At 39.3% G+C, this 22,709-nt stretch overlaps 3 protein-coding genes across 5 annotated transcripts; all 3 read left to right on the top strand.

Annotated features, from left to right (window-relative positions):
• Positions 1–388: 388 nt before the first annotated feature.
• Positions 389–3,419, top strand: apex2 (APEX nuclease (apurinic/apyrimidinic endonuclease) 2). The gene is made up of 6 exons (XM_074681699.1): positions 389–603; positions 707–790; positions 971–1,151; positions 1,295–1,438; positions 1,833–1,902; positions 2,210–3,419. Exons 1-6 carry the CDS (start codon positions 489–491, stop codon positions 3,332–3,334), a joined length of 1,719 nt encoding a protein of 572 aa, XP_074537800.1. The 5' UTR covers positions 389–488; the 3' UTR covers positions 3,335–3,419.
• Positions 3,420–4,675: 1,256 nt separating this feature from the next.
• slc38a5a (solute carrier family 38 member 5a) lies at positions 4,676–16,564 on the top strand. Of its 2 annotated transcripts, none has more exons than XM_074682343.1 (15): positions 4,676–4,821; positions 7,909–8,018; positions 8,152–8,236; positions 8,363–8,478; positions 11,304–11,377; positions 12,124–12,216; positions 12,326–12,407; positions 12,545–12,627; positions 12,784–12,980; positions 13,212–13,291; positions 13,394–13,494; positions 13,714–13,838; positions 14,901–15,045; positions 15,149–15,252; positions 15,342–16,564. In XM_074682343.1, the coding sequence occupies exons 2-15, from the start codon at positions 7,978–7,980 to the stop codon at positions 15,444–15,446; spliced, it is 1,431 nt and encodes a 476-aa protein (XP_074538444.1). In that variant the 5' UTR covers positions 4,676–4,821; positions 7,909–7,977; the 3' UTR covers positions 15,447–16,564. The 2 variants fall into 2 exon arrangements, with proteins under 2 accessions (XP_074538444.1, XP_074538443.1); XM_074682342.1 differs by lacking the exon at positions 4,676–4,821 and adding an exon at positions 6,148–6,279.
• A 252-nt stretch (positions 16,565–16,816) lies between these two features.
• wasa (WASP actin nucleation promoting factor a) lies at positions 16,817–21,997 on the top strand. 2 transcript variants are annotated; one of them, XM_074680918.1, is made up of 11 exons: positions 16,817–17,056; positions 17,949–18,089; positions 18,262–18,348; positions 18,476–18,572; positions 18,905–18,934; positions 19,040–19,075; positions 19,155–19,356; positions 20,586–20,764; positions 20,845–21,404; positions 21,539–21,650; positions 21,745–21,997. In XM_074680918.1, exons 1-11 carry the CDS (start codon positions 16,955–16,957, stop codon positions 21,801–21,803), a joined length of 1,605 nt encoding a protein of 534 aa, XP_074537019.1. In that variant the 5' UTR covers positions 16,817–16,954; the 3' UTR covers positions 21,804–21,997. The 2 variants fall into 2 exon arrangements, with proteins under 2 accessions (XP_074537019.1, XP_074537020.1); XM_074680919.1 differs by having other exon boundaries at positions 16,913–17,049.
• The last annotated feature ends 712 nt before the right edge of the window (positions 21,998–22,709 follow it).

Here is a 22,709-nt window from a genome sequence, read left to right as displayed (position 1 = left end):
ATATAAAAATATAAATCAATCAGATGGGAAAAGTTATTACATTGCAGCGAGGAATTCTTTGAAGTAATTGTATATATATATATATATATATATATATATATATATATATATATATATATATATATATATATATATATATATATATATATATATATATATATATATATTGTTTGTTTCTGTCGATTTCAATGATTCAAGATTAATTTTCAATTAATATTGAAAAACAATAGGTTAAGGGAAAGATTTGGGGTCCTGTTTGAAGAATAAAACATTGAGAAGAGCGACGATTTTTTTTTTCACAGCATAACTTCATCATATTTGTTTTTTAATAGAGTTGAGAACATTCCGTGTGGAGCCGAACCGCTCATACACTTACACACTTCCGCTCTTCCCCTTCTTAGTTTCCGTTCTACTTCCGGGTTTGGACTTCAACCCGTACGCAGAGTCTCATTGATAAAAACCTTTGTTAACTAAGTATTCACTGCATTATGAAGATCGTTACCTGGAACATTAATGGAATACGAACTTTCAGAAGTGGTATTAAAAATGCGCTTGACTCACTGGACGCTGATATCATCTGTGTTCAAGAGACCAAAGTAACAAGTAAGTGTTCGCTCCAGAGCTGAGAGAGCGCGGGATTTATCATGTCACTTTACATAACCAGAAGTCTGTTATAAAATCTGTAACAGAGATCTGTCTCCCACAGGAGACCTGCTAGATGAAAGAACTGCCATTGTTGATGGCTATAACTCCTACTTCAGCTTCAGTAGAGGACGCAGTGGCTACTCAGGTTGATTTTATTTTAATAACCATTCATTTCTTACTTAAATCAAGCAAGGGCTCCGCGTTTTTCAAACATATCGAAGGAAACAATGAAACTTGGTCATGCTCTTGCTCCTTTGTAAACCTACTGCAAACACTTGCATTTGCATTAAATTTGTAATATTTTCTCCTGTCATCCCTAATACAGGTGTTGCCACCTACTGTAAGGACAGTGCCACACCATTTGCTGCTGAGGAAGGTCTCACAGGTCTGCTGACCTGTCATGAAGGTGCTGTAAGATGTTACGGGGACCAAGCTGAGTTCAGCAGCGAGGAGCTGCAGCTTTTGGACAATGAAGGACGGGCAGTTATCACACAGCACAGAATAATGTAAGGAAGGCACTGATTTGCCCTTGCAGTCTTTTCTGGCAACTGTATTATTGTAAAACCATAAGGTGGTTTTAAATGTGTTAGTGCTTTGTCAGCATTTTTGAATTGTAGATGTATGTCCCTCTTCTTAATCCTTTTCATAGGTGCCAGGACAAAGAGCGAACAGTTACTGTAATCAATGTATACTGTCCACGTGCTGACCCTGAGAAACCAGAGCGAAAGCAGTTTAAACTACAGTTCTACAAGTTGCTTCAGTGTCGGGCTGAAGCTTTGCTAAAAGATGGAAGGTTGGTATGAATAAGTTTCATCTGACTCAAGACGTAAGTTTGTGGTTATAGCCAGACCCAGGTGTTTCCTGTGCCTACCACATCTGTGGCACTGTTTTCAATACAGTAGTTAAATTTCAAGCTTGCAGCAAGGACACACATTCACCCTGTATTTAGTTAATACTTATATTATTAAAGATAATTATTTGATTTACAATAACACAGAAAATGTGATGTTATGAGAGCCTTACTTTCAGCAGGTATTGGTGATTGTTACTGATGTGACACTGTTTCCTGTGCTGCGATCAGTTATATTTTTGACGATGTATCACAAGACAGCTTGCGGTTTGCTCTGTTATTTTCCTGTTTTCTTCAGAATCACAGAGCTCATGGTTTTGTCTGTGTTATTTTTCAGCCATGTGATTGTTTTGGGGGACATAAACACATCGCACCGTCAAATGGATCACTGTGACCCCAAAGATATTGTAAGTAGGGGATAAAAATACTGAAAAAAAAGCTTTTATTTTGGGAGAAATATGCTTAAAGACTGTGAATTGATTGTAAAATAAAGCAGCAAAATATCTGTATTAAGTTGGAAAAAAAAAATGTTTCAATTTTTTATATATTTAATTATAAGACACAGGGTGGATGTTTCATTTATTTTCCCTTAAATATTTTTTTGAATAATATGAAAGCAGTAGCTTTATGTATTTATTCATTTATCTTGTGTGTACTTTATATTTGTTGGCACACAGGTAAAACTCTTCCTATGCCATTTTTCTTATTACACAGGAGGACTTTAATGAAAACCCTGGGAGGAAATGGCTGAATAGCTTTTTACACATGGGTAAACAAGAAGAGAAAAGTATTGAAGATGAACCTGATGAAGACTCTGAGATATCTTTAACAGACTCCATCCACAGTGGAAAATTTGTGGATACCTTTAGATATTTCCACCCAACTCGCACAAATGCCTTCACTTGCTGGTCCACTCTCACTGGAGCGCGGCAGACCAACTACGGCACACGCATTGACTACATATTCGCTGACTGCCAGCTGGCTGAGGAGCAGTTTGAGGCTGCAGACATTATGCCAGAGGTGGAGGGGTCAGATCACTGCCCTGTGTGGGGGAAAATGAGCTGCTCCCTTGTACCCAGCTCCAAACCTCCTCCTCTCTGTACTCGCTATCTGCCAGAGTTTGCTGGCAAGCAGCAGAAATTGTCCCGCTTTTTTGTAAAGGTGGACCAAAAACCAATTCAGTCAGAGCTGGGGGAAGCGTTACCTGGGTCCCAGGAGGAGGAGGAGACTAGGGAGAATTTAAACCCAGTTGGAGCTGGGAAGAAACGGTTACTAACATCAGACACTGCTCTTCCAAAGGGGAAAAAGGCTAAAATGGTAAAGGCTTCTTTAAAGCCACAGGGCAGCCTGCTTAACTTTTTTAAACCCAAACTCACGAATGTTCCCTCAACTAAAGACGTTTGTGAAAAAACACTCAGTCCATGTGAGGTTGCCTCCTCACAATCTTCCCAAAGAGCATCCATCGTAGGTGAGGAGAATTTATCAGTCACAAGCACAGTACCTGAAACTACTGAACCTGTCCTTGAGGATTCAACAAAGCTCCTCACCACTGAGGAAAATAACAAACAGGTGGTGAGGAAACAGTTAACTTCACAGCCTTCTGGTGGTAAACCAGAGCCCAAGAAGGGGGCATCATCTGTGTTCTGGAAGTCGGTACTTCATGGACCACCTCCACCACCTCCCTGTAAGGTCCACGGGGAACCCTGTGTGCTTCGCACTGTAAAAAAAGAGGGGCCCAACATGGGAAAACAGTTTTTCGTCTGCTGCCGACCTCAAGGTCATGTCTCTAACCCTGAGGCTCGGTGTAATTTTTTTATGTGGGTGGAAAAGGGGAAGTGACTGTAAGCTGAGACACCAACATAACCTCAAACACACTTTAATACTACCCTTTAGTTTCTGGATTCTCACATAGAATTGTATTGTTTATTTTATGTTTCTTAGTTGTATAATAAATGGTTTTATAGTTTTCTATTAGCTTGAGATTGGTCTTATTTGTTTCTGTACTATCAGAAAAGAAGTACATCAACAGCAAATTTATCAGCAGTGACTCAAAGGATTTTTTTAAAGATGCCTCTCCAATAGATTTTTCAATAATTTTTTAATGTCTTGGTTCTGTCTTAAAACACACAAATAATAGTAATACTAATGATAGTAATTGAATAGTTATACTGTATATCTTCTGCAGTAGGACAACATGTTTCAAAGTGTAAAGCAATTTGAGATTTGTATTGATCATTACAAACAGAGAGAAACTGTTGTGAAATGGGTAAACCAGTAAACAATTTAAGAGCAGAGAGACATCCTCCACCCTAAAGGCTGTGAAAATGGTTTCAAACTTTGTTATTGTTATTAGTAGTTATTATCATGTCATGCAGTTAAGTTCAGTTGGAACCACAAAACCTAAACACTTTGGTCAGTTAGATATTGAGGTTTAGTTAGCTTACGTTAAAACAGGCAGAGGAAACCCTTTCTGAGGGGCTCCTCTTGACTTTTTAATGCATGAATACATCAGACTTAATTTCCCATTTTTCAAAATGTCTCCGTGAAAAGGGGAGACTTTGACCATATTTGTCATGAGAACTCATTTTTTATATCCAAAAAGCAGTAACAATGTTATTGTTAATATCTTTATTTATACTTCTTAGGAAAATACTGCACTGAAAATACACCCACACATACACACACAAACGCTTACTTTAAACAATGTTTTTGGACTTTATTTTTTAAGGGCCTCACGCCATATGCATGTCACTTAATGAACAAGCCACTAGGTGTCAGTGTTGAGCCGCTTTACACAAATCTGAACCTAAAAAAACTTATGAAAAAGTAACTTTACAACTATACTACAATACTTTTTCTTGCCTCTACTAGCAGCAAAGCAATGGTTATACAAAGACCTCGTTGTGATATAGACCAAATGGGATCGATAGGTTTGTATCAGAACTGGGATGTTCCTTCCAGTTTTAGAGTTACATTTCAGTACAGACACTGACCCAAAACTATCTGAAAATAAAGCCCTGGGATGAGTAGTGCCAGTTTGAACATATATATTACGTTTTTATTATTTCACTGTGTAACAGAGGACCACATGTGGCAGAAGCAGTCTTGGACAGGGAGGAGCTTGAACTTGTGACATGGCAGGAAATTTTTTTTTTAACGCGCGCAATTACTGCCTCCCTCCTTCCTCCTCTCTTTTCTTTCTCACTCCTCTTCCAGCTGAGGAGAGGCTCCCTGCTCTGGGAAAAAGACGACTCTGGAGGTGACTTTTACCCTGAAACTTCTGCCTGGACTAAAGACATCCCCTTTGTGTGACTACTCCTCAAGAGGTGAGTACCAGAAAAAGGCCCTCAAGTCACAACTCTGCTGCTGCTCGAGCATGCGGGTCTCTCGACACAGTTTCCCATTCATACATGAGGCCAGATAACTCTGACAGCCTCTCTCGCTTCCTGCTGGTTATGAATTGTATCAAGAGATGAAATGAGGATAACGTTCTTTTCAGGTGTTCAATTCTTCGGCTGAGGATATATTTAAGCTTTTATTTGTAGAGGGACATTCTGGCAAAAGCAGAGAGGAGGGCTTTAAATGACTCACTGAAATGGGAGAGTTCCTTGGCTCAACATGCTGGCATGAATGCTCTGTACCAAAATAATGTGAAGTGTTTGATGAATGCTTTTAGCGAGACAGAATGGCACCTAGTGAACTATATTTTAGCCTGAATGAGGTAGCAGCTTTGTTTTGGATTAGTTTAAAATGACTTGTTAATATGGATTCAAGTATGTAAGGTCAATTAAGGTGATCAAGATGTTACTCATAAGGTTTAAATTATGGCAGCCCAGATGAACTTGTAAATCCTTTACAACAGGAACACACATTTCCTCTAACACTGAATGGGATTGGTGTCATTGTAAGATAAAGAAAACTTGGGTGTTTCTTGGGTGTGCAGCCAAAGTTCATAGTTTATCAGCCAACTGAAATCTTCTCCCCAGAGGTGGAAGACATTTTTTTGTCCTGACGAAAAAGTGGAGCTCATTTGGCTGCCCATTCAGGAAGTTTAAAAGCAACAGAGCATCCCAGTATCACTAAAGAGATCTTGCATGCCTTCTTAATGTGTCCCATTACGTGTCAACGCAGGTCTTACGGTGAGTTTTGGGTCAAGCACATGATGAGTTTGTAAGCATGCACAATGTTTCCACTCCTAAGCACAATCACATGTGGGTAATCTTAAAAAAGCACTTATCTCCTAAGCTAATTAGCATCACTGTGACTTCCAGCAGGATGCAAACTGTCAGTGAATATCCGCCCATGCTGTAACAAAAACCCCTCTCAGATGACACCCACTTCACCCCTCCTTTTCCACTTGCATATGCTGTAATGACATGGTAATGAGCCTACACCAGACACCCTGTTGGTTTAGAGGTTTCTGGGGTTACCTGCAGCTTTGAACTACAGGCTCCTTCTTTGTTTGGGCTGTGGTGTCGACACCTTTTGGGAGCAGACGCCTGGAGAGAGAGGATCCATCCAATCAGCCTCTTTGCAATGCTCAGACTCTACCTGTATGTGGTTGAACAAAGGGTTAAGTATGGGTGTTCCCATTTCCCGCTCACTCCCCCTCAGCCTCTAATCTCTCTCACTCTCTCCTCTCCTCACTACCAAGGAGCTTTGGAGAGACTCCTAAGAACAAAGCTATATATAAACACTGGGGAGGGAAACTGAAGGAACTTGCTCAAGGATTGAATTTCTCATTTTTCAAACAGGAAAAATAGCTTTGTTTCTAGGTCACCAGGGTAAGTTGCTGAAAAATGTGGAGTGTGTGTGTTTCCTTGTGTATTAGATGTTGAGGAAGAGAAGGGAAGGGCTAACTGTCATAGTAAGCTGCTCTTGCGTCAGACAAGAGCCATGTGGGCTGTAATGCTGGAGAGTAAGATAATGGTAATGTCTTTGTTTAACTCAGGGATGTTTTTCATTTGAGAAGTATTTAAAAAACTGTTAAAAGTTAAATTTAAGGGGGGGTGGGTGATTGTTTGGGGAAAAATGTTGTCTAAAGAGTTGGATTTAAACAGTACAAGAACATTTTTTCATTATCTACCAGTTTTTCAGTCCTTTAAAGTTTTCACTGAGTAAAAACTTCCCTCTAGACAAATGAGACTTTTTAAAGTTAGTTTCTAGTTAACCAGGTTAGTCAAGTTTCACCATCTCAGGATTCACAACAATCAGGTCCAAAATGTAAAATCAGCTTTTAACACAATGAAACTGGTCTCTCACCCACCAAAACTGACTCTTTGTGATGTTAAACGGCACTCAGCCTGCATTTCACCGGCTGTGTGTGTTGGCTGTGCGCCATGGGAAAGTCGCCGGGTATGTAGCTAAAGAAAGTAACTCCAACCAGAGTTGACCTGAGGCAAGTATGCATGGGGAAGGCTACTCTGTATTTAGCTAAATGGCACCATTTAAACAAGAAGCCTTTGTTTATCTCTGCGGCCTGCTGCGATCAGCTTCCAAAGCTGTTTAGATTATTGTGCATCAACAGGCCTGTTTCTGTGATGAGCGTAGGATTTTTTTTGAGTGAAACTTCTCAGGAATGGCACATTGTGGTGCGAGTGTGTCCTTAGGGGTCACATGTGAAAATCCTGAGGGCAGTTTGACCCACAGAGAGGGGAAGTATCCCATGACCCCACCGGCAGGAGAACAGACCTACGCTCATTCCCAGAGAGCGCCCATGCCAGCTTTGTGTGGCCCACAGATTAGAGCAACATAAGTCCTCTGACAACATTTGTTATGCAAAGACTTACAGCTTCAACTAGACCTTCATCTCCGGCTAATATTCTCCTGTTTTACTCTGTGGTTTGGAAGGAATTTTATCTGAGCAGGATTCTAAACTAAGACAGGGCTGAAGGATTTCTGCATAGAAACTTGAAACATTCTGGTTGCTTCTGGTAATAAGAAAAATTACAGAGCTGTGCGTTTCAAGGCTTTATAAATAGGGCTGCCCTTTTGGAGCCGCATTGCACTTTATGTTTGGATTACATCTGTCACTGTGTTTCTTTCCTGCAATGGCGTCCTTCTGTTTGAGTTAAAACGACAAGTCTATTTACCTTTAAAAGGCCAAGTGTATCCACACTGCCTTTGTGATATTGCTCTGAATTTATTACATTGTACTAAGCCAACACATTGCATGTATCTGCTAACAGTATTGCATAAACTTAACGTTTTTCTTCAGCTTCCTGGACAAGTTTGTACAAGATAGAAAGGGTGATTCATTCAAAAGAAATTTAAGAGATTTTGAGACGCGTGATGTCCTCATAGTTTTCTTTACGGGTCCAGCAGAGTCAGCAAAACCTTCACAATGCATGAATGATGAACAGAAAAGGCCAAAAGTGGATCAAAAAAGTTGATACTTGTTTTTTTTATGCCAGGTAAAAGTCTGAAGAGGATTCTTTAAGTAAATCTCCAGAGTCTGTTAAGTCACAATCCCAGTAAGAAAAATGGAGCTTCAGAAGATGAACGGACACAGCAGAGATGACGGGTGAGTATCACAAAAAAAAAAAAAACAAGTTTACAACTGACACTTTTTTGTTATTTTTCTGAGGTAGAAGCAAACACAGAAGCTACTATGAATGTGCAGCCTTCAGTCAAATTTCCATTTGTTTCAATTGTAGGTTTGATGGACTTGAAGCTGTGACTGAACACGAGGAGTTTCTCCCACACAAACCTGGAGCCAAGAAAGAAATCCACTTCACGGATGTGAGTGCTGATGTTTGACGAAGCTGTAACTGCATTAAAATTATAAAACTCACTAATGATGCTGCTGATGTTATTTTCATCTATGTATTGATTCATTTTACATCCTCCATTGTCTCCTTTCTGCAGTTTGAGGGAAAGACTTCATTCGGCATGTCCATCTTTAACCTCAGTAACGCCATAATGGGCAGTGGGATTCTGGGATTGGCTTATGCAATGTCGAACACTGGAATCATTCTTTTTATGTGAGTATTCAAGCTTGTGCTCTCTTCTGTGGGTTATAAAAAACTTGAAATGTTCTTTTTTTTCACCAAAGTAAGCTTGTGCATTTGCTCAGGGCTAACAGTTTTAATATTGTCTTTTCTTGTGCAGAGGAGAAAAGAACATATTGATTTTAGTTTGCAATCTATTTTTATTCAGGGTATTTAGGTGACATTTTCCCAAGCTACAAGAATAGAGCAGGGCTGTTTGTTGTGTGTTAGTGAGTGTTTGAGTTTACAAGCTGAAGAACAGCAGTGTGAGGATTTTTGCAAACTGAAGTCATTTTTGCAGAAAGTACTTGAGGTACTAGTTTTTCTTTCTGGCTTTCCTTAATGTGATTTTTCAACTTCTTTTGCTCACCCTTTTTTATCTGTTTAGATTTTGTTACATTATTTTAAATTTTATGAATTAACGGTTGGTTCTCATTATTCTGGTCAAATGTGAACATCAGAATTTGGATTAAGTTCATGCTAGTGGATAGAGTTAATGGAGGGTCCATATAAGGTGAGAAGTGCAGCTGGTGTGTGTATCATCTGACTGTGTATTTGTGTTAGAGCAGGTATGTCTACAGGCAGGGGGATGGGCTCTGTGCCTGAGTATACGTGTGTTTCTGTCCGTCTCCACCTGTGCGAGGTGTTGGTGTGTTACTGTATTTACATTCAGCTCCTACCGTGCAGCAGCAGCCTGATCTGTCAGAACATACATTAGAGCTCACACACACGCAGCTTCACTAAATCAGATTTGAGCAGATAAAAATAGCTCGTAGTGATCGGATCCAAGACACGCCTGGCTTGGATCAGTCCTGGGCTATGTGGCGGGGGGAGAGAGGTGGAGGGTGGGTGGAGAGCTAGTCTCTTATTCATGTGGGTGGGGAAAAACAATAAACTAAAGAAACGGTTGTTAACAATGTTTGGTTTCTGCAGAGCAGCTTCATTATTCTCTTGCTTTGTTTACTTGTATAAGAGAGGACAGACTGTTTTGAAGTCAGAAAACTAGTTTCTTTTGATACTTTTATAAAGGTGCAGCAGGACTTCTGAGACCCAAACTGCAAAGCTAACAAACTTCTACCCCTTAGCCACCAATTACCTGAAAATAATAAAAAACACTGCCCCACAACATGTGCTCCCCAAACCCTGCTCTAAAACAGGATATAAATACCCAAGTGTCTTTTTTTTTCAATAATATTAAATGACTGGCTTGTTTAATAAAGTCTAACTCTTTCTTGTTTGTGGAGTGATAAATATGAAACACTTTTATATTTTTATTTTCAGTTTTGGCAGTTCACACATTTTGGCAATGGAAGTATCGCAGAGTACAATAGTTTGTGAAGCTATGTTTTTTGTTTTCAACATAACATCACTTTGATGGATGTTCAAACACCTCCCAGTTTAGCGAAGTATCTGTGAGTGAATTGAAGACATGAGTTAATGGACAGATATTCAGTGGACAGAAGCTTTCATTCTAGAAATTCAGCACATACACTTCAAACGGTTCAAAAATGCTCATGCTTATAACTGCATCATCTGTGGACACTTAAAGATACTTATCATTATGACCCAGGTCTCTCTTCTGAGGTCTAGGAGCCAGATACTGTGTCCAGACAGAGAATTGCGCCAAATATCATTGTAATAATGACTCTTCATTTAAGGGTTGTTAATTACAATATTCAATAGTTTCATAATATACCTAAGTTTTAATTTTAGCATTAAATCTGTTCCCATTAATCGCAATTTGCCATTCTCTCACTATGTACTCTCAATATTGCATCGTTCTTGTCGTTTTTCGTCATAACCCTGGTCCAAAACCAATGTTTTGACCAATCACACAAAGTAAAAATTTGATTTAGAATATCAGCAGTTAGTAACACTAACTTGTTGTCAAATCTGGTTGACTGGGGTTGGATACAGAAATCACATTTAGTAGTAGTTAGTGGCCCATGTGAATAGTCATTACTGGTGTTCCAGTGTAAAGTGTGACCCTGTTAACTGGTGACTGTCAGCCAACAATCACCAACACATTCAGCTGAGGGTTGCCAGTTAACATGATCACTCTTGACTCTGGTCAGAACTCGATTGAAGTTGACTTGGTGGTACAGTATCACATCTGACTGCCAATCACTGAGAAGACATTTTTAAGCTGCTCACAGCTTTAGTGTGACTTTTACTATAACTGGTCTTTATGAATGGACTTAAACACATCTCTCGTTGTCAAATACATGCACGTCTTTCTGATAATGTAGGTTGAAGAGGGGTCTAGGCGATGAGTGGAAAAAGTAAATGTAAAACCCTCAGGGATGCTGGTTTCAGACTCATTGAAGAGAAACTGGTGATAAAACTTAAACAGAAGCCATCATCCACTGCAGATGGTAACAAGCAAAAGAACAATGCGTCTAGTTGTATGGTTGTGAAAAGTGGTCATGAAACAAATGGTCTATTGACAGAAAAGTAAAGCATGGAAGATTTTCAAATGAGAGAGTACAATTACACAAACACTAGTGGTTGGGTTTGAGTTTCATAAAATTAGCTTAATTACATGTTAAACCTGTCTTCAGTGATTGCTACCTGATACCTTCAATTCCGGTCTCTCACAAAAGGGACCAAGCTGACCAGGATCCCTCTGGTTATGAATGTATTGACAAGTGTCCTCTACAATATTACTTGTAAGGTTTTAAATTTACTATTTTTAGGGAAAAGCACAGTGAATTTTGCAGAGAAATGTACAATTCCAAGTAGGCCATGCCAATTTTTGTCTCTGTCACATCAGTTGCAAACATAAACTACATTTCCCAATCATTGCTCTTGTGTTTCAGAACCCTGTTGGTGTTCATCGCCATTCTCTCTGCGTATTCAATTCATCTCCTGTTGAGAAGTGCTGGAGTCGTCGGTAAGTAGCAGCACAAATTACACCACAGGTTGCCACAGAGTCAATTTATTTCTATCTTTTGTTGTGTGTGTGGGATTATTATTTGGATTTTTTTTTGTCTTATGTGAATATGAGAGAGAGATGGGAAATTCAGGCAGAATGTGGGAATAGCAAGCACTGAATCTTGCAGGGACAGGAATCAGTGCTAAAGTGAATCTCCCTTTAAGTTAATTCTGTATTATGACTTGTTTTCACTTAAAATATGAAAATTGGACCTAACCATCTTGACAAGACATATTGTCCTAACACCTTAAATAATATTTTAAGTGTTCCTGTGTTTTTTTTACAATAAAAAGTGACCATCTTGGTTTTAAAAAGTGGAGCTTGCGACTAGCAAAGGGAAGCCAAATGCTGAAATATTACTGCCAAGCTCTCACTTTAAGGGGGTGATTAATTGGACAGTTAAACAATGAGTGTAACACAAGTTGAAGCTGTTTTTAGCCTTCACCAGAGTGAGCTGACCTGAGTTGTGTATTGATTAAACTGAAAAATTAAAGGACTGGTGGAAACATGTTTAGTTTGGCCTCAAAATTTGTCTTTTTTAACACCAAGCCATATGAAGCCTGACTCACTTTAAAGACAATCTTTATGGGACTATTGGTGACTGCAATCCTAAGCACTTGTGCTTTTGCAAGCATTCTTTTCAAGCTTGTAAGATGATGATCATTCACTCATTCAATAAAATATAAAATTATGTGTTTTTTCAGGCATTCGAGCTTATGAGCAACTTGGGAATCGGGCTTTTGGTCCCCCGGGGAAAATGCTGGCAGCCTGCATCATCACGGTACACAACATTGGAGGTAGTTTCTGCCATTTCTCATCTTTAATTCATCTGTTAGTGAAAGCATGTGCATTTAATCTGGATATATTAGACATGCATTAAATAAGACTGCTTCCATTTCCTATTAGCCATGTCCAGCTACCTCTTCATCGTCAAGTCAGAGCTCCCGCTGGTTATTCAAGCTTTCCTCAGCAAACATGAAAACACAGGGTGAGAATCCAATGCTACTCTGTCTACACTCTTTTCTCATCTGTAGTCCTTTAGTTTTTTTAGTTCCACATTTAGTGTCATCAGATTTTAGGTTGATGTATTGATTTTCTTCATCTGTTTGTCCTGCTGTCTCTTAGAGAGTGGTTCTTGAATGGAAACTACTTGATCATCATTGTTAGTGCTTGCATCATCCTTCCTCTAGCACTCATGAAACAACTTGGTATGTTTTTCATTCTGTCACCACATTTTCTTTTTATCTAGATGTCATCAATATTTCTACAGTTAATGTTCTTGGGTTTACTTTCAGAAATATGAGCGATCTCTTCCTAAGTGAACCAAAGCTCAGATTGCACATCTTATTGTCATTACAATACAGGTTATTTGGGCTATACAAGCGGCTTCTCCCTCTCCTGCATGGTGTTTTTCCTAATTTCGGTCATCTACAAGAAATTCAACATCCCCTGTCCGCTGGATGATGAGCACACCAACATAACAGAATTTATTGATGATCACAGTGTCATTAACGGGACGGATGACCTCTGCGAGGCCAAGCTTTTTACAATCAACCCACAGGTTAGATTAAAGCACTCACATGTTTCTGTGGTCTGTAAATTCAGCTGTATATTTACTTCTCAGTTAGATTAACAGCTTCACTACCTCATGTTCCACACCAGAGCTTGTTATGTCAACAGAGTCAAGACATGTGTTATGTCAACGGCAGTGTTGGGTTTAAAACAAGCACCTAATTGTGCTACTTTGCTGGACTTTGGGGATGACTCAGTGACCTTTGTGTTTGGTTCTTAGACGGCATACACAATCCCAATCCTGGCCTTTGCTTTTGTCTGCCATCCTGAGGTCCTGCCAATCTACACAGAGCTTAGAGAGTAAGTCAAAAAGTTATTTGCAGTTTCTTTTTAGAAAGTAAAAAAAAAATCCTAATTTTTATTCAATGTGAGTTTCTGCTTTTTTTTTTTTTTTTGCTCCAGTGCCACCAAGAAACGTATGCAGAATGTCGCAAACTTCTCCATCCTGGCCATGTTTGTCATGTACCTGCTAACTGCTCTTTTTGGTTACCTCACTTTTTTCGGTAAGAGACTCTTTCCTCCTAAGAGTCAAAGATCAGCTTGTTCTGGTGTTGTGAATGGAAAGATCGCCACATGAATGACTCACTTGTACCCAGAGCTCATATGCATTTTCCAGTGTTGTGATTGAGGGATTAGTCCACGTGAGATACGTCAAATGGTGTGCGTGTGTGTGTGTTTGTGTGTGTGTGTGTGTGTGTGTGTGCGCGTCTCTCTGTGCGTAGGTGCTGTGGAGTCTGAGCTGTTGCACACCTACAATCGAGCAGGTCCTCTGGACGTCCTGATTCTCTGTGTCCGTCTGGCTGTGCTGGTGGCTGTAACACTCACAGTTCCTGTGGTTCTGTTCCCTGTAAGTATAAGAGAGAAAGGCTATGTCAAAAATAACAGGAGAACAGATATAACTTTGTGACTTTCTCCCTGTTCTGCTCCTATAAACACAGTGGTATTCAGGTTATTGAAATGTAGATCCAAAGCAAACAAATCAAGTTACTTTGCTCAAATTAGAGATTACACAGATAGAAGTTAGGTTTAACAACAGATTTATCAATATGAACAAAAATAATCTGCTTTTTTGATTAGACATTTGTTCATTTTTCAGAAATTCTCCACAAAGCCAAAAATGTTTCCAGCATATCAAATTTCAGTAATTCTAACTTTTATATATTTATATTGTATTACTTATTCATTTTTCAATGCAAAATATAAATTTTATTCAAATCTTTTGAAAAAAGAAAAGTATCTAATAATAACCATATATTCGAAAAGACTAACTTAAAAACAGTGACCCTTAGTGGTAGTGTCCGAAAAGTAGAGGAACTAGAATGAAGCCCTGCTGCACTCCACATTCATTGTTTATTCTTTTATACAAGACATTTCCTTTAGAAATAAAAAATTCCTGGCTGAATACAAAGTCTGAGTCTTTGTGTTTTTGCAAAGGAGCTTTGGAGACTTTGGTCAGAACCAGTTTTAGGGCGTAAATAAGATAGTGAAAAGTGAGGCCAATGTAACACTTTATTTGTACAACTTAGAAGAAGCTGTGCTAACATTTGTTGTCAAACTTTTACTTCTCTTGTTTTTGTATCTTAGTGTTTCTTTTTAATTAACCTTTCTTCAGATTATGTGTTAATATACACCTTATATTCTTTGTTCTCCATGTCTATTTGATGCTGTTTTGTGTTGCTCATATTTTGCATGGTAATTCTAGTACAGTTCTCTCTCAACCTTTCTTTTTTCTACTTCATACAGTAAGACTTTTGTGTTGTCACAAGTGGAACTGCAACCTGCAGACTATCTAAAATATAACATGCATATTTAAGCACTTCTCATTTCTTGACATTTCTGGTTATCACTCTTAATGCTTGATATATGATGAGGTTTTATATTCCATATTTCCTTTCTTCCTTTGTTGCAGATCCGCCGGGCCTTGCTCCAGATCTTCTTCCCAGAAAAACCTTTCCACTGGGCCATTCACATCACCATCGCATTTTGTCTCATCTTTGTGGTCAACCTTCTTGTCATCTTCGTGCCCTCCATTCGTGACATTTTTGGCATCATTGGTATGTTGACATCAGCATTCTGCTCTGTGCTTTCCAACAAAACACACATTGAACCACTCAGTGTAAAATGCAGAAATAATCTCACTTTCTCTCTGATCTTCAGGAGCAACATCTGCCCCCAGCCTCATCTTCATCCTGCCTGGAATTTTCTACATTCGGATTATTCCTGAAGAACAGGAACCTTTACTGTCTCGACCAAAGATTCAGGTAGGACGGGGTACCCACAGCTATTTTTTTGTATTCTTTGTTAACATGTTGTTAATAGAGATGTGGTCTCCTTCTGTCCTCTCCTGTAGGCTGCGTGCTTCGCTGCACTTGGATTTGTCTTCATGGTCATGAGTTTGTCGTTTATCATCATTGACTGGGTGACTGGGGAGTCAAGAAGTGGAGGCGCTCACTAGCAGCAGTGACTGAAAAGACGTACCAAAAACAGAATGCCAACCAAAGCTCCCTCCCTGTCTTTTAAAATACCCCAGATCTGCTGAGATCTCATTCGAAGCCAAACGGGACAGTTGGGTCACACAAGATGAAGGACATGTGAAGAACCTTTCGCCTAGAACAATAAATCAGAAAGCATTTTGACATGTGACAGGGCAGAAAAAGGCCCTGTAATGGAGAGGAGAACACAGGAACAGTGTTTTCTGACTGAATAAAACCCATGTAATGGCTTGCAGTGAGGTTCTTGTTTGGAGGCATGTATAGCGATGCTTAAAAGCATGAATGGGAACAGCATGACTCAAATGGAAATCCCATTTTAGAGTATGGATGGGTGCAGTTCTCTGGAATAGCTCAGTCACTGCCAAATCTTTGATCTACTTCCCTACATTTCAGGTTTACAGGGAAGAAATTATAAAGTGTCGCAATACAAATGTAATGAATGACTTTAACAACAAAATCACTTCATCATGCTTTTTCAATCCACCTTCAGGGCTTTCAAACCCGCTGGTGCAATGTTGTCCACACTTTTTTAACATGTATTCATTAAAGGGTTAGTCTGCAGATTCACACTAACCCTCCCAAACCACAAAATAGTGCAACTTTCAATCACTTTCAAATCGTAATGTGATTTCATGTTATTCTATTAATTTAAGATGATCCTCTTCAATCTGAGTCTGTTGTGACCTTTATTTGTAAATAATCCAACAGAAATGGTGCAATTTGTGGTGTTCAGCTGCTATCCATGAAGGTCAAACAGACAGTCACAGACAATCAAATGTGAGTGAACAGACACCGGAAGTTGTTTGTACAATTTTTAAGTTATTCCTTTAAGAAAAGAATCTAGTGGTAAACCAAAGAAGTTAATTTTTGTGTCGTATAAACCTTGGTGCAACACATTATTTTTGATGTGTTTGCAAAGGCCTGTTAAAAGTTGTACATAAAAAATGCAGTGTTAAATTGACATATCTGTTTTAGCAGTCCATGAACTCAGTGACTTATGACCTTTGGTTTTTAAGTTAAAATGAATGGAGCCTGTTTTTGTTCCTTTTTTGGTCTTGAAATCGGACTTAAATATTTTGATTTTTTTTTCATCCTGTATATTTTTAAATTAATTTGAATGTTATCTGTCAATAAAATATGTCATTCATTTGTACACTTTGAGGGCTGCTATCACATATTCTATTGTGTCACTGGAGTCGTTTTTTAACTTGATGGAGCAACAGCGCACAGCCTCCCTCTGAAAATGGAAGTAACACATTCATTTGTGATGTGCGTCTGAGAGAAAGAAGAAAAACGGGGGTTAGAGAAGTGCGGTTGGCCGTTTCCTGCTTTGAGTTTATGTGTGCACAGAACAGAGAAGAGAAACTTCCTTGACTGTAGAGCTCCGTTAACAGACAGTGTAGCAAGATCGCTTTTTTACAAACGCTGTTCACGTTAATTTAAGATAAAGAGGGAGCTTTTACAGAAAACCATGAGCCGTGGATTGAAGAATAAAACAGAGGGCGCGAGGAGCTCTCTGCTGAGCCTGCAGGAGAACGAGAGGCTGGAGGAGCTGCTGGGTAGAAGGTGTGCTGTAAGTCCTGAACTGATGGCTTCTACTTAACGGCTGTACTTGACTTTTATCTTCACTGTAGGATAAAGTTTTTGTTGAATGAATAACTGAGATATCTTTGACAGGGCAGGTTGTTCTAGTAGCTTCAGAAGAGTGTAAATAACCTTAGGCCTTGGGACTTTCTCTGTGGTTAAACATCATATCCTGAATTTGAATGATCACAGTTGGTAGTTGAACCTAGATATTAGCCCTTTTTAACTTCATGTAGGAATACTTTTGGTTTGAATCATAGTGTGACTGTTCTTTTGTTAAATATCTTGATCAAATTTCAAAATCAAGAAAAAGTACATTTTATTCCTACACAGTACACAAACTATCCAGAGTGGCCTGCATTTAAGTAGATGTAGTCAAAATGAAGTGCTGACATTAGGTCATCATAAAGGAGGTAGCTGTAACAGGAAATGGTGGCTGAACTGTTTCTTCCTCTGGTGTCAGAATTAGACTGTGTCGCTGGTTTCAGACTGACAGTGAGAAGGAGGTTGCTTTGTTCCTGATTTTTTTTAAACCTGCTGATTTGAATATAACAACAACAGCCATGACAGACTGGAAACCCAACAGAGCAAAGTAAAACAACGAGCTATATGTCTGAAGGAGTTTTATGACATTTGAAGTGTTATCAGAGCAAATGAAAGTGTAAGAGGAAGTCAGTCCTCACCACAAAATGTAAATATGCAAGTGTAGCATAACATTCTCACAACTGCTAGGGTGCTCTTAACTTGTTTAATGTGTGTTTGTGTGTGTGTGTGTGTGTGTGTGTGTGTGTGTGTGTGTGTGTGTGTGTGTGTGTGTGTGTGTGTGTGTGTGTGTGTGTGTGTGTGTGTGTGTGTGTGTGTGTGTGTGTGTGTGTGTGTAGTCCATGGCTACAGCAGTAGCACAGCTGTTCATGGCTCTGCCCAACAGCCCATCCATGTGGACCCTGCAGCTGACAGGCGTGGTCTGCTTCGTCAAAGACAACCCTCAGCGCTCCTACTTCATCCGCATGTATGATTTGAAGGTATCTTCTCAAACTGTACAACCACAACAGGAGAAATTTCAAACAAAGCAGCAAAAAGACTGATGACAGATTTGAAGTGTGTATTTTAAAGTTGCAAAACACTGACACAAGATTACTCACATCTTCTGTGAGTAATACCAACGGATAGAAATAATAACCATGTTTTCCACAGACGGGGAGGCAAGTGTGGGAACAGGAGCTTTACAACCAGATTGTTTACTTCTCACCACTGCCACACTTTCACACCTTTCCTGCAGACGTAAGTACAACTGCATTTGACCTATGCAGTTGAATTTGTTTGTGTTACACCCACCATAAGCAAAAAATAATAATAATAATAAAGTTTTTTTAATGGGATGTATTTATTCACTTTATTTGTACTTTAGGACTGCCAGGTCGGACTGAACTTTGCTGATAAGCAGGAGGCAGAGACTTTTCAAAGTGCAGTGCTGGAGAAAATCAACCAAAGAAACAATCGGCAGGGTGAGTAAAGAAACCAACTGACACAATGTCAGTTATTTTTAAATTCATAGTATATTATATTTTTAGAAGGTAAATTTTGACCATACTGTGAAGTCTTATGCAAAAGAAACCTACTGCAGAACTGTATGCATTTTTTCATTACAGATTGTGATAAATTGTCAGGGTTATCTTGTAAACATTTCTTTATTGAAATTTAAAAAAAAAACACTATTTTCTCATTTTGAATACAAGGAAACCGTTTTGTATGTATCTTAGCTGGATAAATGATGTGCTTTGATGTTAAGTGGGTGAGATTTAATTGTAAGGGGTTTTCGTGTCTTTGTCCTTTAAAGATAAGAAACAGCGCCCTCTGCCGGCCAATGGTAAGATGATATCACATTTCTTCACGGTGTGTCTGTATTTTATTTTAACACGATACTTATCATGTATTGTTGGAGTATAAATAACTCTCGTGTTTTTTACGGTAGACAGAGGTTCCCTGCCTCCACTTCCAAATGATAAAGGTAACTTCCTCTTCTTAACTTTTCTCTCCTGCGACCTCTAAATGAGAAACCTCTTAACCATGTTCTGTTTCCCCTGAAGGCTCACCTGGCGGACCAGGCTCTTACCGCATGGCTACAGTTGACATCCAGAACCCAGACATCCAGTCGTCCCGTTATCGCTCCATGCCCTCACCTACGGGTGCCTCACTGGGTCTCAGCGGGAAAGCAAAGAAGGACAAGAAGAGCAAGAAAAAGGGCTCGAAACTGTCCAAAGCAGACATAGGCGCCCCGAGTGGATTCAAGTGAGACTTCTAAGTTATCGGTGTTCTGAGTGACCTTGATGTCCACTCGAAGGACAAGTTAATTGACAACATAGCTTTTTAAGCCAGTATTTAACTTTTGAGAAAATTAACAATGGCCCCTCTTTAAAAAGTTGTTTGAATGTTTTTGGGTTTTTTTTGTTTTTGTTTTTTGTTTTTGTTTTTTTTTTTTTTTTTTTTTTTGGGGGGGGGGGGGGGGGGGGGGGGGTATTTATCTATAAGTATCACTTTACCGAGGATTTATCAGAAATTGAAGTATAACAAATCACAAGACAGACCAAAAGAGTCACATAATTGTGCGTGGACCAAAACACTCAAAAAGTTCAGCTTTCACAGGAAAGTGTGCAAAAACATGTTTGAATTTCTTTTGTTTTGTTTTCTTTTTCATAGCTTTTTAGGCCAAGTAAAAACAACAAGAACAAAACACTTGTTACAAATTTTATCGGTGACCGTCAAAAATTAATATTATCTAAGATGCAGTGCTGTAAGGTTCAGTCACTGCGAATAGAGCCATAAGGAAATGTAGTGGATGTGTTAAAAAAAACCTCAATTTTTAAAGTTTTAAATTACTTAAATCTTTGAAAAATTAAGATATACATATTATATTATCATTTATTGTTTAAAATGCTAAAAAGGGTAGAATTTACCTCTTTGGCACTAATTAACAAGCATCTGTCAATAATGAAATAAAACAATTCATTTCATTTGTATTGAAATTGGCAGAACTTAGATTTTTAATTTGCCTTTTCTGTAGTTAAAAAAAACCTTTTGAAAGTTCATGGAAAACAACAATAATTATATTTTGGGATTAAAGATATCAAATTCATTAAGAGATTGCACAAACTGGTGGGTTTAACATTCCAGAAATGTTTTTTTTTTATTATTACATGGTTATCAGAAATATACTGTTAATTTAGGGCAGTGGGGGCAGATACTTTGCACTGGGAGGTGGTCTAAAGATTTTTTGCATTAAAATTTGGCTGCAGGAACAATTTATTTTATTTATATTCTGAAAACAAATAGTTTAAAAAGTTTCTTTCAACAATGAGAAAAAAATGACTCATCTGTGTGAATTCTTTCGCAAAAAAGTTGTTGCCAGTTTATCAGCAAAACGCTAAAGAAAGTTAAACAGTTCAACTCTGTGTCATGCAACAACTCTGAAAGTGTGTGTATCTGTATCATATTTTCTCTTTTTCTTTCTTTCCTTTCAGACATGTTACTCATGTGGGCTTTGATCCAAATAACCTGGACCCTGACCTGTGGCAGCTGCTGTCCCAGGCTGGGATCAGAGAGGCTGATATGAGGGATGAACAAACCTCTCAGCTCATCTATAACGTCATCGAGCAGTCTGGAGGGATGGAGGCCGTCAAAAGGGAGGTCAACAGAGCAGGTGAGTGTTACTCAGGTTCCTTTTTCAGGCTGTTTTCACATAAAGGCACAAAGGTTGAACCTTGTTCTGTTACTCTTCAGCCTCTGGACCTCCACCACCTCCACCTGGCAGACAAGGACCTCTGCCTCCTGTTCCAGGCTCTGGTCACTCTGCTCCGGCCCCTCCACCATCACGTGGCCGCTCTGGCCCCCTTCCTGCTATCCCAGGCCAGCAGCAGCGAGGGAGCCCTTCCTCCCATCCACCAACAGTACGAGGAGGAGTCCCACCTCCACCTCCTCCAACAAACAGAGGTGGTCCTCCTCCTCCACCTCCACCAGCACACTCGACATCTCACTTCACACCACCTCCTCCAAAATCCTCCTCACACAGCATGCCTCCTCCCCCGCCACCATCCAGCCAACAGCGCTCCATGGGTTTCCCACCTCCTCCTGTTCCATCTGCACCAGGCAGAGGAGGTGGAGGACCTGCTCCTCCTCCCCCTCCACCACCCCCTCCTGCACCTGCTCCATGTTTAGATTTTCCTCCCCCTCCTCCTTCTCTTTCTTGTGGTCCAACCCCACCTACCCCTCCATCCAGTGGCGGAGGAGATGGCAGAGGAGCTTTGTTGGATCAGATCCGACTCGGGAAGAAGCTCAGAAATGTAAAGACGCTTTTCTTGGCTCTAAATTATACTTATCTTGTTTTCTTGACGCACCAACCTATTCTTATTTCCTTGTTGAATTCAGCAAAGATTTTATTGTTCAAGTGCTGCCTCTGCTTGGATTCATGTTGTAGGTTACAGAAAATCCTGATCCAGCTCCAGTTTCACCACCGGGGCCTGGTGAGGGCATCGTGGGTGCTCTTATGTCGGTCATGCAGAAGAGGAGTAAAGTCATCCACTCGTCTGGTGAGTATAAAAACAGTAATTAAACTGTACAGAGACGTAGGACTAAACCAAAGGGCAGCACATGTCTCACATGATTATTTTCTTTTCCTTTCAGATGAAAGTGAAGACGATGGTGGGGATGAGGATGATGACGATGATGAATGGGATGACTAATTTGTATTCTGAACCAAGCTCACATCTGATTTTAGAGTTCACTGTTTTACTTTGCTTTTTTTTATTATTTCCAAGTTTTAAATTTGAAAATGAATTGGATATGACTGAAGTCAACAAAAATATGGACAATGTGACAGCTCCCCAAAAGTGAAGTCCAAACATTGGAGTACAGTATTGTTCATAGGCACGCCTACTTCATTTTAACAGATGGGTGAATAAAATAATAAAAACACATTAAGTGATGTGTTCCCAAGCATGTTTTTTTTTTTCATTTTAAGTTCTCATCGTGCTTTTTTATGTCTACATTTTTATTTTTTCTATATTTGGATTTAATTGTTCAATTGGTTGTTCAATGCATCCTTCAGGGTTGAATTGTTGATCGTTGGGTAAAACGATTTGTTATTTCAGGTTAGGGTGAAGCTGTGAAGCGACTCACAGGACCTCCTGCTGACTGGCTGCAGCATAGGTCATAAACTCCGCCTCTTGAATAATTCTTTCCGGGACGATTGGTCAAAATATACAGTTAAAATACACAGTTAAAATACACTTAAAATAAATTTCGACAACAATAGTTACTTCTTGTCATGCTGATAGGTGAAAAGTACTATTTTTTTTGTTTGTAGTAGTTGTTGGTTTTAAAAAGAGAGGAAGTGACATCATGATTGACAGTTCCCTGGCTACTGCTGCACACCGTACCAGATTATGGGAGTAGTTGAAGAAAAGTGAGAAAAAAAACTCTACCACAAGAGTCACTGAACTTTCCAAAAACCATAAATATTTGCTTCAAATTGGCACAAGACTTTTCTGCTATGGGGATATTCAACGTTTAGTATTGGTATGATAAATGAGTGTTTTGTTTAGCGTTGGGAAGCGATGTCAGTCCCTCCATGCAGTCAGTCTGGTCAT

The sequence above is a fragment of the Halichoeres trimaculatus genome, unplaced genomic scaffold (genome assembly GCF_033239565.1).
Source record: "Halichoeres trimaculatus isolate MK-OKI-2021-1 unplaced genomic scaffold, fHalTri1.1 fHalTri1_scaffold_11, whole genome shotgun sequence".
Classification (NCBI taxonomy): Eukaryota; Metazoa; Chordata; class Actinopteri; order Labriformes; family Labridae; genus Halichoeres; species Halichoeres trimaculatus.
This window is presented reverse-complemented; position numbering and strand designations above follow the sequence as displayed.